At 46.7% G+C, this 15,929-nt stretch overlaps 4 protein-coding genes across 4 annotated transcripts; 2 read left to right on the top strand and 2 right to left on the bottom strand.

Annotated features, from left to right (window-relative positions):
- Positions 1 to 2,642, top strand: LOC6493077. The gene is made up of 2 exons (XM_001956964.4): positions 1 to 161; positions 230 to 2,642. Exon 2 carries the CDS (start codon positions 235 to 237, stop codon positions 2,509 to 2,511), a length of 2,277 nt encoding a protein of 758 aa, XP_001957000.1. The 5' UTR covers positions 1 to 161; positions 230 to 234; the 3' UTR covers positions 2,512 to 2,642.
- A 1,308-nt stretch (positions 2,643 to 3,950) lies between these two features.
- Positions 3,951 to 7,573, bottom strand: LOC6506914. Its single transcript, XM_001956965.4, has 6 exons — positions 6,311 to 7,573; positions 5,696 to 6,246; positions 4,950 to 5,635; positions 4,683 to 4,893; positions 4,478 to 4,624; positions 3,951 to 4,414 (listed from the first exon to the last, which is right to left on the bottom strand). The coding sequence occupies exons 1-6, from the start codon at positions 7,425 to 7,427 to the stop codon at positions 4,262 to 4,264; spliced, it is 2,865 nt and encodes a 954-aa protein (XP_001957001.1). The 5' UTR covers positions 7,428 to 7,573; the 3' UTR covers positions 3,951 to 4,261.
- Positions 7,574 to 7,763: 190 nt separating this feature from the next.
- Positions 7,764 to 10,120, top strand: LOC6493078 (protein ST7 homolog). The gene is made up of 2 exons (XM_001956966.4): positions 7,764 to 8,184; positions 8,251 to 10,120. The coding sequence occupies exons 1-2, from the start codon at positions 8,046 to 8,048 to the stop codon at positions 9,708 to 9,710; spliced, it is 1,599 nt and encodes a 532-aa protein (XP_001957002.1). The 5' UTR covers positions 7,764 to 8,045; the 3' UTR covers positions 9,711 to 10,120.
- A 243-nt stretch (positions 10,121 to 10,363) lies between these two features.
- Positions 10,364 to 13,338, bottom strand: LOC6506913. The gene is made up of 7 exons (XM_001956967.4): positions 13,023 to 13,338; positions 12,763 to 12,965; positions 12,555 to 12,689; positions 11,950 to 12,488; positions 11,769 to 11,858; positions 11,543 to 11,712; positions 10,364 to 11,487 (listed from the first exon to the last, which is right to left on the bottom strand). The coding sequence occupies exons 1-7, from the start codon at positions 13,121 to 13,123 to the stop codon at positions 10,659 to 10,661; spliced, it is 2,067 nt and encodes a 688-aa protein (XP_001957003.1). The 5' UTR covers positions 13,124 to 13,338; the 3' UTR covers positions 10,364 to 10,658.
- Positions 13,339 to 15,929: the final 2,591 nt, after the last annotated feature.

Below are 15,929 nucleotides of genomic sequence, written 5' to 3'. Positions count from 1 at the left end.
AAGTGCCATCCCCTGCGATAGTGTCATTTAAATTTTGAAAAAAGCTTTCGAATCGAAGGGTGTTTTTTCGTAAATTAATGCTTCGCTTAATCCAATAAAGATCAAAAGCAGTAGCTATGTGGATGCCAGCGGCTATTGAGTGTGTTTGTTATCTACCGGAGGTAATTTAATGTGGTTTTTCATTGGTTTCGCTGCGAGTGCTGCAACGGAATTTTATTGATTTTTCTAGCTAAAATGCTGCACACGGAAGCGTTGCAAAATAACGGTCACCCGGGTGGCATCTATGCACCGTTAAGGCAGGCGATGAGCGATTCCGAATCCGACGAAGAGATCGAGATACACAACGCCAGCAAGTATAGCCGCAATCCAGAGTCCTCGACGAATCCTCTCCAGCTGCAAGCCCAACGAAGTCGCATTCCGCCAAACAGTTTACCTTTGAAGTCGCCCCATACGCGGGCCACAACTTCCACAAGGATAGTGACCAGGAATCCAACAAACGGAGGCTATCCGAACAGGAACCCACAGAAATTTCAACTGGAGGGCAGTAGCTACGCGACCAACATGCAGAACACTTTTCGCTCCGTCATGCTGAGTGATAATGGTGGGGTTGGATCCGAGTTGTCCAACTTCAACAGCGAATTCGACTCTAATGCCGACAATGTGGCCATTCTAGGCAGCACGCAGGGACTAGAGGCATCCAAACGGACCCCCATGTCCCCGGCAAGGCGCTGCTGCTTCATCGGGAGCCTTCTCCTTTGTGTCTTTGCCGTAGTCTCTTTTGTTTGGCTGGTTCCGTGCGGAAATGCCGATGGAACCGGCGCCTGTCCAGCTGTCGGGGATCGCATCAAGACCCACAACTGGCTAAACAACTACACCCGGGCGGAGCTCAAGGGAGGAGTCAATGTAGTGGGTGGACTGCGTATCTGGGAGAACAACCTGATATTCATGTATCGCGGCGATGCCTTCTTTCCCGAATTCCGGCCAGGCAACGAGCGCCGCAATGGGATAATTTGCCTGATAGGCAGCTCCGGAGCAGTGGCCTGGTTTGTGGAAATGGTGGATGAGCCGGTGGCTTTGGACTGCACTCTGATTGATGTCGATGGCAATGGAAAGTCAGATTGTCTGGTGCTGGACGAATATGGTGAACTGGGCGCCATCAATCCCGTCTCCGGACAGTGGCTCTGGTGGTTCAAGGAGCGATCGGCCCGTAAAGTGGACGCCTTTGATTTTCCCATCATTCTTCCGGATCTTGATAACGATGGAGTGCTGGACTTGCTGCTGGTGACTAGTTTGTCGCTGGAGCAACGTACCAAGTCGCTGGCACAGCAGAAACACGAGCCGCCTGCCCAACTGGAGGCGCGAAATGTGCTGCGTTTGCTTTCCGGCCGAAAGGGCAGCCCCATTGGCGAGGGCTTCCGCATCCACGATTGCCTGAGATTGAATAACATCAAATTGTTGAATAACCTGGAAGGCGGGAATGTCAGCTTCTCGTGCCAAAGATCCAACGGAACGGAGCAGCCGAGGTCCAAGAGCCTGGCGGAACTGTTCGCCCTCATTACCAACAAGTCTATTGTGGGCCAGAGACTGCTTCCGTCCTCGAAGATCTCCCAGCACCGCAATCATGGGCAGCGGCGCGAAGCGGATTCCCAGAAGAACATATACTCGTTGAGCGGAAGGGAGCTGGTGGTCGAAAACCGAGGGCGATGTCCGGAGGATTGCAATGTGACCTTTGTCCTGAGCGAAGTTCGCAACGGAAAGCCAAGTGTCTTCCGTAGCTTCAGCGAAAGCGGAATGTACGGAATGGTTCCGGCCCAGTGGCACTTTAAGAACTCGAAGAACCAGATGTCCGGCTTCGTGATGAAATTCTGGAAGTGGCATGGCCTGGTGAAGCCCACGAAACCGAGCTCCTCCAGCAACAATGTCCAGAAGAGTGGCAGCAGCAATCACACAAAGAACATGAACGCCATTAAGGACAAGGAGAAGCTGCAGGAGAAAAAGAAGCAGCAGCAACAAAGGCTAAAGAGGAGCAGTCGTGCCCCAGCTGAGGAGCACCGATTCCCACCATCCCACCAAGAATTCGACGTCTTTGGGCATTTGGTGCAGAAGAGGGAGACCTTTGGGGTGCCATCCAAGAACCAAACGAAAGCAAATGGCATGTCTGGCATCACCGGAGGCAGCTACAAAATGCAGATGATCACCGAAACCGTGATGCTGGTCATCTTCGTTGGGGCCGATACCCGAATCGAAAACACTTCGCAGAGCAACATCGTCCAATTTTGCAGGAACGATCGGAACGAAGTGGTGTGCCAGCCGGACCTAAACAACCAAGAGTACTCAACCCTTATTGCCGATCTGGATCAGGATGGTTCCCAGGAGCTGGTCACGTACACGTCCACCTTCGTGCACCCCGAGGAGAAGCCGCTCAGCGAGTGGAAGCTACTCACCTATGTGCGACTGCTGCGCCTCCAGTCGGAGCTGCCCGTGTTCTACGAGAACGTGATGCACAACTAAAGAGTGGACCGCCAGGAAGGAACGTGCATTTAGCCAAGCGTTAACCCAATTTAAACTAGTCACATACATTGCATTGTACATTAATAGAACCTTTTGTAGCCTCCCATAATAAACTGATATTGTAAACCATATTGTAACTTTTTGTTATTTTATGCTAGTATGTCTCGGTCTTCTGGAAGGCTACATCAATCTTTATATCCTAGTTTTAGATAGTATATTAGCTACACAAAAAATAGTATTCTATCTCTAATGGGTATACTAGAAGATGAGCTCTACCGAACTGCCTATTGGAGAGTATATTGCCCCTTTCCCACTTTTTGCAACAATTACCCAGTCGTGCCTGGCGCTCGCCAAACGCGCATCCCGCGGTAGGAAATAGGAGTGCGCGGCGCACTCCCATCTGCGGAAAACCATCATTCCGATTTACATTGGCGTGGCCGCTTTTCTCACCCAGCGGAGCGAGTATCAATATGCTTGGCGATCGGAAAAAGAAGACGGTTCTCCCCTACCCGCAAGCTTACCGGCTAGGGGAGATCGGCGCGAAATCTCACCCAGGGATTTTCTGGTTGAAAAAAATTTCCCTTGCTTTTTGCTTTGCTTTTGGTTTTTGTTTTTGTTTTTCCCCAACCATGCCCATTGATTTTTACTAAATTCGAAGTGAGTTGTTTGTCATATTTATTTATTATTAATTATATTTATTATTTATTAATCTTAATACATAAAACTGAAAAGATAAAAAAAGAAATAAAAAAAAGCTAAAAATAAATAAATAATAAAAAAAAATAAGATTCTTACAAATAAAGATATTGAGACGTCCAAATTTCTAGTACAGCCAGAACTGAAAATATTTTTTTAATGAAATAACGTTTATTCATCATTATCAACACAATAAAATATAAATAATTGAATGAACGGAGCAGTAAACTTACCATTTCACAATAATAAACCAATGCGACTCACTATGAACAACCCTATGTGACCGTTTCGATTTGGGTTGATTTAGCATAAAAACGCTGCACAAAACGCACACTAATTACGCGGGATTATTTTTTTGCTGCCCTCAGTTAAAGTAAAAAATAAATTCCTTATATGAATAATATTTTTCATTAAATATTGAGCTATGTTTAAATTTTGCACTTCAATAAAATTATTATAGAACATAAATTGGTAAACTTAAATAATATACGTTGAATTGTTCATGAAATAATTTTTTCTAAGTTAAAAGTCCCACGCATAAATTTTTCTAAGTCCCAAGCGAGACGAAAATTTTCTAAGTCCAGTTTTTTGAGAGCGAAATCTATGTTGAGAGAACAAATTCCCTCTCTCAACACGGGGTGGGTGAGAACAAGGTACGAAAGATGCCTGCCGGAATGCACCGAAACGCTGCTAGCACCGAAAAGTCCGACTGGGTATCTTACCAAAAGGCGAACAACAACGACTACAACTACAAAAACGTGTTTGTGTATTTCCAATTGAAAATATAACAGAATTTGAAAGGTAATTGTGTTCCAAATCTTGTATAATTTACATTGCATAGCTACTTTACAATAGAATACAAAAAATTGCAAGCAAGTCTTGTAGGTAAAACGAAAAAAAAAAAAACTTAAGATGGATGGGGGTATAAATTTCAGAATAAAACTCCTAAAAGTTTCAAATAATTATCGAATTAATAAATGGTAACATTTTTGTAAACGAATTTATCTACCATGTACGAGTTATGGTATATAATTCTAATTTCTTAGCCTAAAATCTAAAAGTCAGCGTCGCTAAGGTAGCGCTTCAAGTTCGCCAAACAATTTGCCGACGACCACTGCTCGGCTATAATTTTGAGTTCCTCGTCCAAACGCGGGAATTTCGCCGCATTGCAGGCAGAGTGGTTTAGCTTCTTCAGGGTGCGGTATGTCTGAAAAGAATAATAATAATTGAATAATAGATTGTTTAAATTTGAAGTTCGTTAGTAACGTACATCTGCTGAGGTTTTCGATATATGTTGTGCCACTCCCATGGCTTCGTCGTTGACAGTTCGAGCTTTGCAGGTCCTGTCGATGAAGCTCTTGGCGCCCAGGATATCCGATGTCGTCAGTTTCTCGCCCAACAAAAACAACCGAGAGTGCTAAAGAATAATTATGTTTATAAACAATCCTTAATAATTCCAAACCATTCCTGCTTACCAAATCACTTGCCACCTTCTCGTTGTTATGCCAAAGGGCATATCCTTCAGGCAGCTGCCCCAGTTTGACGTAGTGGGTCTCAAAACAACAGTCGTCGGCGGCCACCACGTAGTCAACTAGGGGCAACTGCATCACGCCCAGATTCTTCAGGTTGCCCACAACGCCCGCCACCACGGGCTTGGGAAATGTAGCCAGAGTGCGGAGATATGTTCTGCACAGAAGACAGGATATTAATGAATGCGGTTCGGAATCTCGAGTTTTACTTACTTAAGGGCTTGCGCCAGCTGGCTGGCACTGTTCCTGCGCTTATCCAGCGAACCCTGCACCAGCTCATTGCAGTCGATGCCCTGGCAAAACTGCTGTCCCTGCACGGTGAGCAGCACCGTGTTGTAGTCGTTGCTGCGCGCCACAATGTTCAACGTTTCGCTGAGCTTCTCCAGCAGCTGGCTGCTATACGTATACCCGGACTTTCCGCGCTGCGCATGAATCACCAGATGGCCGACCTTGTCCCTTTTCTGAAGAGTAACCAATTGGCCATTGTTGGCCTTCAGGTCGTTAGCCAGGGTGTGGGTGGAAGACTCTACCCCTCTTTGGTTCTTGTTTGTTGGCTTGAGGAACTTGAAAGACGGATCGGATCTCTCGGCCGCGTCGTCCGAAAGGACATTTCCACCCGGCTTATTGTCCAGCGAAAGTCTACTGACGGAGGCATTGCTCGAGTACGAGCTATTGGAACGCCGGCGCATGATCATCGACTCTTCGCTGGCACGCTGCTTGTATACATAGTCCCAGGAATCTGAGGCGCTTGACTTAGATCCAGGAGTGTCCTTCGAGGGCGGTGTTTTTGAGAAGACAGCATCGGCCGCCCGTTTAGCGGAGGACTTTGTAGCGTTTGCACTGGTTGTCTCCTTCTTGGCCGTAGCGGTCTGTTCCTGGGTGGTAGCTGCATTAGAGTTCTACGCAGGAAAAGAGGGATTTAATATATTTGAATTAAAATCTGTATTATAAGAACTCACTCGTCCGGTTATCGTCATTGCCCGCTTCCGCATCAATGGCTTGTTGGGCACCTCCCCGCCGCTCATCTCGCGCTGCTCGTGCTCCACTGCATGGATCATGTTGGCCGCTCCCTCGTCACCCATCAAACGATCGATTTCGCTAACCTTCTTCTTCTTCTGGGTGCTACCGTTTGCCAATCCGGTGTTGGGAGTCTGCGAACGGCGCTTTGCCGGCGTCGAGGGTCGCGTGACCTCCAATGCTTTCGATTGGGCCGCCGCTTTGGTGGACGTCGTCAGTTCCTTGGGCGTGGATGCCCGCGCTTTCTTCGCGACCGCCTCCTTTTTAATTGGCAAGGTGGGGGAAGTAGCTTTGACTCTCACTTTGAGCGTTTTCGGTACTGGTGCGGGTGCGGGTGCTGGAGTTGGTGCTGGAGTCGGTGAAGGTGCACGTGTCGGAGACACTGAAGTTCTTACTGATTTGGAGCTGGCATACTGCGCAAAGGACTTTCCCGTTTCCGGTACATCCGGATCCCAGATTATTTTACGCTTAATCACCCGCATTCGCTTGAAACCTAAAAGATCAATGGAACTATTATTAATTGCTTCAAGATTAATGAGGAAGAAGAGTACCAGTACCTGTGGTGGGTTCTGCTACGACCTTGGGGGCGGCAGACACCGTGGGCTTCTCCACAACAATGGGCTTTAAGGTCTGATCCAATTGCTTTTGCGTCACGGTCTTTAGCATTACTTTGACGCTACTGATGAGCTGCTTGTTGTTCGCCGTATACCCCGCATTTGAAGACTTATTGGAATCGGATAGCAGCTTCTTTACCGGCGATGGCGACTTCTTGGCCACCAGTGGGGCTGGCACACTTGCCTGGGGCACTGAAACCGCGACATCGTCGTCAGAGTCATAGTCATCCCAGTCGTCATTCAGGGAACTAACTATATCCTTGGCCTTCATTACCGGACTAATCGTAGCGGAAGGCTGCTCCTTGCGGGGTCGAGTTTTCTGGGAACTGAGACCAGCGATTTGTTCCAAAGCCACAGCCCTGGCTTGTTCCGGCGAGAGCTTGGGTTTAGACGAAGAACTAGATACGGAGCGGACCGATGAGTGGGGTTTCGCAGATGCAGATGGCTTGGGGCTGCTTGATGACCCGGCTATCGAGTCATCGTCGTCTATCTCCATTATCTCGTACTGGCCCTCTCCCTCAATGGTAACGCCAACGTCTACATTATCGAGCTTGGAAAGGGTTTTCTCCAAGCCACTTGGCTTCTTCTCATCTTCCCTGTCTTTCTCGTTCTCATGGCTCGTGTCCGTTCCTTTGAGCAGCGCGATCAGGTCCACCTCCTCCAGAGGAGATTCGCCGGCTTGCCCGCTACCCGAGGAGTCCTGACCTTTGTCATGAAGCGTTGATTTGCTCGCCAAGTGTGAAATTTCATCTGCGTCGCCGGTACCGCCATTTTCAGCCGCTCCACCAACGGAGCAAGCGTCACCCTTTTTTGAAGTAGCCGCTGGACGGATGCTATGCATCTTTGCTATCTCTTGCTCCAGGGAAGTCAGCTCATCGATGCCTGGGCCATCGTCCTCAGGCGCATCTTTTCCGTTCAGCGCTGCGAGCTCATCTTCCAAAGAGGTCTCACCATTCTTGGCCTCAGCCTTAGTGTTTGGTTGCCGTTTCTCGGCGTTTTCCGCCGATTGCAAGGGTTCCGGCTTATCCACCTGGGTGTCCGCTTCCGTCACCTGTGCCATGATTGCCCTTATATCTTATCTTATTCAGTAGGCAGCCAATCAATTTAATTTATCTTCGAGTTTAGAGAAAATTAAGAAAAAATGCACTTGCAGCAAAGCGCCATTTTTTAGTGATGGGCAGAACTAGCTCAAGGTGTTATCGATAGAAGGGCTTTTTATTTTTAACACCTTATAATAAATTGTTTTAAATTGTATCTATTTTTATTAGTCAAAAGTAGAAGCATTCTTAGTAAAAAAGGATAAGGTGTTAATCTTTATTTTTAAGCTTATGAAAAATTTCTTATTGGCGCTACTGTTTTTTATAAATAAAAATCAGCTAGACTCTCATCCCTAGTGAGAGGTGATGGCATATCCGCTCATCATCTGGTCACATCGAAAGAGTCCCCCTGCGAGTACTTGATGGAAAAAAGTCCTCAAAAAGGATAAGCACAAGGATATAGCGCGAGGAAAGGCAACGGTCAGCTTGTATTGATCAACCGTTCCACTGAAGTCCGCAAGCCTCGATCCAAACTACCAAGCCACGGGGCGGAGGTGAATCCGAGCGGCAAAAGCCAAGCGAAACCAAAACCAAAATTCAACGGAGAGGGAAACGAAACGGCGTCGAATACACATCCCAGGATGTGGGACTCGTCGATGTTTCTCAGCACCCTGACGCCAAAGTTCTACGTGGCGCTCACCGGGACATCTAGTTTGATATCCGGACTGATTTTAATCTTCGAGTGGTGGTACTTTCGCAAATACGGCACCTCTTTCATAGGTACTTGATATCTTTTTGAATTCTTATTTAAATTGCCTTCTGATTGTACATAATTTTTTGGCGCAGAGCAAGTGTCGATCAATCACATAAGTCCCTGGATAAACGGCAGCGACGGGCAATCGGAGTCCAGCAATGGAAGTGGCTCCAGCAGCAGCAGTGGCTCCAGTAGCAGCAGCAACGGTGGCACAGGAGGAGGGAGTGCGGCCGGAGGGACAGGTGCTACAACCAGCACTGGAACTCAAATGCCCGAATGTAAGGTTTGGCGAAACCCGTTGAATCTGTTCCGCGGCGCAGAGTACCAGCGATTTTTCTGGGTGACCAACAAGGAACCGCTGACTTACTACGATATGAACTTGAGCGCCCAGGACCACCAGACCTTCTTCACCTGTGAGGGGGACGCACGTAAGGAGGAGTACGAGATCATGCAGACAGCATGGCGAGAGAGAAATCCAATGCAGAGAATAAAATCGGCAAACAGCGCTCTTGAAATCAACTCTGAGTGTGCGCCCGCCTACATCCTGTTGGCGGAGGAAGAGGCCATGACCATCATGGAGGCAGAGAAGATACTGAAAACCGCTCTTAAAGTGGCTGAGATCAACTATCGCAAGTCGCAGGCCACTCAACACCAGGGAGCCATAGCGGACGGGATGCATCGCCGGGATACCAACGTTCTGATTTACATCAAGCGTCGCCTGGCCATGTGCGCCAGGAAGCTCGGTAAACTCAAGGAGGCGGCCAAGATGTTCAGGGATCTCACTAAGGAGATCCCGTCCATCATGAGCGTGCTAAACATTCACGAGAACTTGATCGAGACTCTGTTGGAGATGCAGGCCTACGCCGATTGCCACGCCATTCTGGCCAAGTACGATGACATATCGTTGCCCAAGTCGGCCACAATATGTTACACGGCTGCCCTCTTGAAAGCCCGAGCTGTGGCGGATAAGTTTTCGCCGGACATAGCCTCCAAGCGGGGACTGAGTCCGGCGGAGATGAGCGCTGTGGAGGCAATTCACCGGGCTGTGGAATTTAATCCACATGTTCCCAAGTATTTGTTAGAGACGAAGCGTCTCATCCTGCCGCCAGAGCACATTCTCAAGCGCGGCGATTCCGAGGCTCTGGCCTATGCGTTCTTCCATTTGAAGCACTGGAAACAGGTGGAGGGAGCCCTCAATCTGCTGCACTGCACCTGGGAGGGCACATTTCGCATGCTGCCGTATCCACTGGAGCGCGGTCATCTCTTCTATCCATATCCAACGTGCACTGAGTGCGCCGATCGGGAACTGCTGCCGGCATTTCACGAAGTTTCTGTTTACCCAAAAAAGGAGCTGCCCTTTTTCATTCTGTTTACGGCGGGATTGTGCAGCATCACCGCTTTGTTGGCGCTAGCCACGCATCAGTATCCGGAGCCCATGGGCCATCTGGCACAGACCGTACTTACCTGGATCTCGTATCCGTTTCAGTTGCTCAAGGAGCGCATCGAGGCGTTCTGGCCGTGCAATCTGCTCCAGCAATTGTCGCGCGTTTAAACCGGAGATATCCTGCAGGAGCAGGTGCAGGAGCTCCTCCACTTTCCACCCTCGAATGACACAAAATCACACTCACACGCATCCATTTTCCGGCAAACCAACAAAAAGCTACAAAAATCAAGCCACTCAAAAATACACAAACCATAAATACAAAACATGCATATATATATATATATATATATATAAATACATATATATATTTTGGATCTTATTATGTCTGTGTTGTCTTCGTGAAATAAACATAAAAAAAGGAAATTAAAAAACATGAGTTCCAGCTTACAAGTGATCCGTAGGAAACGAATTTTCAGCAGCCACGCAAGAGGAAACTAAATTATTCTTAAGTTTTATTATTATTTTAATTATTGTAACAGAGAACGACAAGCGAGTAAACTAAATGCAGAAATTATAAATTTATATGTTTCAAATCAAAAGGAAACTACTCTAATCTCCACTATCTGATGTAATCAGTGGCAAGGGCAATCAATAATTAGATTATTAGTCTATACATTGAGAAGTAATGAACTGATAAGATCGTCTACGATTATAATATTATCAAAGAATTGAAGTCAATTTTTTTTAGATTCGGAAAGCCCCAAAAATGTTTTTAGTTTCTCCAGACAAAAGAAAAGAAAGTCTTCCAACATCCACAAAAATGAAATTTTAAGAAATGGTAGACCAACATTTATTTCCATATCGGTTATTATAAAAATAATTTTACATTTTTAAGCCACTAGGATAGATGGCCAGATTACAACCCATGTTTTTCTCTTCTTGTTTATAGCCTTACAAATATTACAACTTTGTGCTTCTGTTTTATTTTTTGTGTTTTTTATATCACAATAATTTGTGTCGATGCTTGCTCTTTTGTGTTTTTAGTAAAATTTGTGATTTTTAGTATCGCAGTAAGGCACTTTATATCACTCTAAATGCTTCGTTAAGTAAAACGGCTTACAATTGACTGACTTGAAAGTAGCCCGTGCAGACCTTGCACTTCTGGAGCAGACCAGTGTAATTGTTAGGGTTGAGGGACAAATAGTAGCTCTCCAACGCCCTAAAAATGTCCCCAGTATGCTGTTCCAGGACTTCAACAGGCACGTTTCTAAAGTTATTCAACACATACATCAACATACGGTACAGCACCGATTCCGTGGTTATGAAGAACTTTAGCACCGTGGTCAGCTCGTCCAGCATGGTGTCCATAAAGGTGCGCGTCAGCTTCATAATAAAGTCAAAGACTTCTGGCGGCAAATTCTCGCACATGACCTCAATAATGTTTTCGAAGGCCTCTGCATTGGCTATATGCTCGAAGATGACGCGTCCATAGGATTCCAGCACAAACACCATTCCTCCGATGACCACTGAGCTAAGCTCCAATGCAAATACTCCGACGGCGTAATTTCTCGGCTCCTGTCGCGGCTGGTAGCTTGGTTGCGGGCCAATGATGCGCGAGTCGGCGGTCGTTCCGACATTCGCCGCATTCACATGGCTGGCGGGAATAGGCTGTGTCACCTTTCCCAAAATATTAGGTCCTTGGTTGTGCTGAACACTGCCACGCAGATCAGCGGTCGTCGTTTGAACTTCTCCATTCAAGAGAATGGTCTTGCCGTCGGATCCGAAGGAGAATCGCACTCCCTCCTTGTTGAGCTGTTTGTTGATCTTGTACAGATCGTTGAACTGCTGCCGCGATGGAATCTCGTTGACGTTGCGTATAATGTCCACCTTGGCCCTATTGCCGTTTATACGAATGGTTTCCTTGTAGGTCTTGTCGAACATGCGTCTATAAAGAGAATTAGTTCAGGTGTTGCATGGTTTTGATTCCAAAGTGTACTAACCGTTGCCGGTTGCTTAGAGTTTCCCTATAGCCGGCCAAATTCTTGTTGGCCGTGTCATTAATAATGGTCGAGGCCAGCTTGAAGTTGTAGACACTGTGGGTGAAGAGCACAAGTGATGCCGACAACTGCAGCACGTCAATGGTGGTGATGTCATCTCCATCCTGCACTTTCTGTGGTTAAAAAGATTAGCGATAGCGGTTGAGACCAATTCACTTCAAAAGCTTACCAATATCATGTCGAGAATGCCATTGGCCAAGCCTGTCCCGGAAATGGCAATAGAGGTAATGTTCATGCCGTTTACCGTCAGCTGGGTTATCTGAAATATTCCAAAGTCCAGTTAAGTCGACAATTGATATGAATTGATATGAATTGATATGATTAAATGTTATATGGTGTTGATCACTTACCGCTCCCACCTCGCGTCCAGCATTAGTGGCCACTGTAACGGCTTGGGTGGCGCCGGCAGCTCCTAGTCCAATAACTCCGGCAATCGTTCCCAGCCAATGGCTTCGCGCCTCACGGTCGGTTACGTTAATCGATTGTTCATGCTGGCTGCGATCCACCAGCTTGCCAGCGGAGCGAGCCGTTCCATACCCGGCACTGGCCAGGCCCACAACTCCCGCGCCCGCCAATAACGGAGCGGAAACTGGTAGAGTACATAATGCCGCAATCGAAATACCGGCAGCAGCGAATCCTCCAACAGCCGAGCCCACGTCCAGGAAGCCAAGCACTTTCCTACTATCGCTACCAGCCGGTGTCACGTACTTGTCCAGACGCACATGATCTTTTACGAGCCTGTAGATTCCCCGCTCGGGCGCCACCATTATGCCTGCGGGCAACTCATTTGTGGCCACATACTGCTCCCAGTTCTGGTAGACGCGTCCGTTCTCATCCACAAATATGTTGCAGCAGTCGGAACTGTCTCCGCTTCGTCCGCTGCTGTCAGCTGAAAGTGTTTTTGGTGATTATAAAATAATCATGCAATGAAAGTTGGTCGAATCCTGGGACTCACTTATGCATCGTCGGGCCCGGAAAACAGGATGACACGAGAACTTAGTGCAGTCCTCGGCGCGATTGACGTCCTTTTCGTCGGCTATAACCATCACATAGATGATGGCCGTCAGCGATTGGCGGTTTGTGTACTTTCCTGATAATAAAAACGAACAAAATGTTATCATAAATCGTTCGCTTAAACAGGCAACAGTTGATATTTTGCTTACGTTGCTCCCACACTGCTTTGAAAATTGCTTCTCGAGCTTTTTTGTTGTCATTGATTAGCTTGGTTCGTTCCTTCTCTTCCTTGATACGAAGTTCAGGAGTTAGCGCCGGAAGTACCAATTCGTTATTGTTCTCAGAAGGCTGAGGATCGCGTATGAGATGCCTAAGCTTGTCCTCCAGCAAATGAGCTTGCTCCTCCGACAACCTGCGGATGACATCATCGCTCACATCTATCACTAGTTTCTAAATGCGCAATACTCACAAATCCCATATAATTTGCTCCGCGTAACCGAGCTTGTCAGCAAATTCTTGCTGCACTTCCCGAGCCGTGCGCTGGTTTCCATTGTTATTAGCCTCTGCCATTTTAAAATTATATTTAAAAAATTTGAGCTTTAAGCTGTCTTGTTCAGCAACTGTCCTGGACTCTCCTCGACTGCAATTAAGACACTATTACCGGGAAATCACCATTTTATAGCCCCAACGGAGGATCGGTAGCGATGGGTAGTCTAACACATGGGCTTCGCGGAATCGATAACAATGCTCAGAGATGGACCTAAGAAATACTGCATAGCCAAAACAAAAACTGGAAACTTTTCTTGAAAAGCAAGTTTATATTTTTATGTAAATATATTTTCTTATGAAAACATGCTGGATTTTAAAAATAAGCAATGAAGTGTGAGAGTTCAAATTGGTTTTAATGTGACCAGGTAAGACTAGTGGATACTAGTAGTTCAAACTATCGATTCATCGATACATTTTATCGGTGTTTCTCCAGCCCTATCGTGCACCCATACCGTTCTCGGAAAATAATTTATAAGTCGCGAGCTCATCCACTGTATCGAAGTTATTGCGCTACACGCCGTGTGCTGAAAATCATAAAGCTGCTAGTCGGTAAAGTTCGGTGACGGGTGACGAATCTTTTAATCGCGACAGCTGCACGTGCAAATCATTCAATACCCCCTCACTCCCCCGCCTTCCACTCTGTGACTCTGCACAATTAACTTGCATACACACATACAGTTGCGGTGTCTGTGTGTGTGTGCAGAGCCACCCCCTGGGCGGAGGAAGCGAAGGAATTTTGCTTGGAACAGTTTCCCATCCGAGCAGATTCACTTGCCTTGCCTTGTGCAGTTAAAAGACAAAAAACAAAGACTCGTTCGCTTTTATCGCAACAAGAGCAACAAATTCCGCCGCCCCACCGCGCCCCGCCCAGTTGCCCCCCTCCCGCCACTACAGCGGATATCGGTTAGCAGGAACTAGAAAGTGCAATCAGTTTTGTCAACAAGCAGTCTGATTTGAGTGCATTTGTCTGTTGAAAGTTGAAAGAAAGTAATCACAAGCATATCCTTTTGTTAGAAGCTCGCACTAATGCCGATAGTCGCTGTAACTAGGGCCAACATTAATTGGAAACCCCCACCAATGCCATCCACTAATAAATCATTCTCTTCCAGCAACTTTAGCAGGAGTCGCGCACCTGCCAGCGATCAGCACCTACCACTCTGAAGATCCAAGCCAAAGTGAGTGATTCCCCCAATCGTGCACTCTCCCAATTGAAAACTATCTTCTAGACAGCAGAATACCTAGATATATAAGCAGAAGAGACAGAATTGGCAATAAAATCTATCGAATTGGCTCTCTAGAAGGAGGCCTACCTATACTTGGTGGCCTACCTGGGCGATTGGGCGTGGCCAGGTAGCAAGTATCCGCTAGGATTGTATCTGCACTTGGACAATTGATGTGATCGCCGCTTCCTTTTGTTCGGGTGCCTTCGTCTAGGACTCGTTATACTTGATTTATGGCCTCATCCCGGGCTTCCCGGCCCAAGGGGAACCGGTTCCTGACAAACTGAAGTCATTATCATACGGCTGGCTGGCTTAATCATCGCTAGTTGCTGCATTCTTTGTGACTCACTGTTTGGCTCTCCTCCTGTTGTTTTCGGAATAAAAAACGTCACCAGGGAAAGCCACTCTCGGGCATATGTGAGCTAATTAAATGCCTGCCCGTTGCGGCTGAAGTAATTCGATATAAAGGTCACGTCCCACTAGCCACCCAAGTGACATTTCCAACTCTTTTTGTTCATTAGTGAGGTGGTGGTGGGGGTGGGGAAAAATCAATATGTGCTAATACAATTTTGTGGCAAATAAATTAAAGCTCACCAGAACAGAACAGAACAGAGCAGGAGCTATAGGGCACTGTTTATTCAGTTCATATTTAATTACGTTTAATATTCGAAACAGACCCATTAGATTACAGATTTGCGGGCAAACAGAGTACTGACTTTAATGGAAAATAAACCAAAAAACTGGGTTATGTTTGCAGCAGCAGCGACCATAAAGCGGCTTTAATTTACGACGTGCAACCGAACTAGGTTAGGCAATGTCCAGATAAGGTCCACCCTCGCCTCCCACCCACTCTGGTTGGGGGGAGGACAAAGTGCGGCGGCATTATTATAATCTTGACTAACTTTTTTCCTACAATTTATGGCCTGAATGGACGACCTTGACACGACTGTCTAGAGGCTCTAGATTTTATTCCGAAATTCGATTTGTTTATCCATCTGTGGCACTTTGGGAAATGGCTGCCTATATATAGCTGACACATCCATGCAACATCAGCAGGTCTCTCCACTCCGAGCCCTCCATCTATGCACTCCTCCATCTATGTATATTTTTATTGTTTTTCAACAATGTAGGTTGCCCTGGCCCACCTTCATTCCGGCCCGGCCCCGGCCCGTCCATTACTTTCGCCTTTCCTCTGGCCGCCCTTTTTTCCGCAACTGTTCCGTTCCCGGGGGGCCTTAAAAAAGCGGGTTAATCGTCGACTCGGAGAACAAATGATTATATTCTTTGCTTTTTGTTTCGTTTGTGGGTCAACTGCAATTCTTTGCCATTAAATAAATAATTTGGCTGCCGTTCTCGAGTGCCCATTGCCAGAAATAGGCTAGGAATTACTCCGAAAAACACTTCTCAATAATTTGCATTATCGGAAATTACTTTAATTATTGGTTAATAAATCTCTCCTTACAATTCCCAATCTATAAATCAAGAGAACGAGTCATTCCGATTATCTGAAAGAGTTTTTTTCGAGTGCCCAAATAGGTAGAGTGTGGACTTGTTCCGTCCCAGTAACTCACTCGCTTATCTGAAGAGGAAGCTCTGCTGTATTCTGG

Source organism: Drosophila ananassae, chromosome 2R (genome assembly GCF_017639315.1).
Source record: "Drosophila ananassae strain 14024-0371.13 chromosome 2R, ASM1763931v2, whole genome shotgun sequence".
Classification (NCBI taxonomy): domain Eukaryota; kingdom Metazoa; phylum Arthropoda; class Insecta; order Diptera; family Drosophilidae; genus Drosophila; species Drosophila ananassae.
This window is presented reverse-complemented; position numbering and strand designations above follow the sequence as displayed.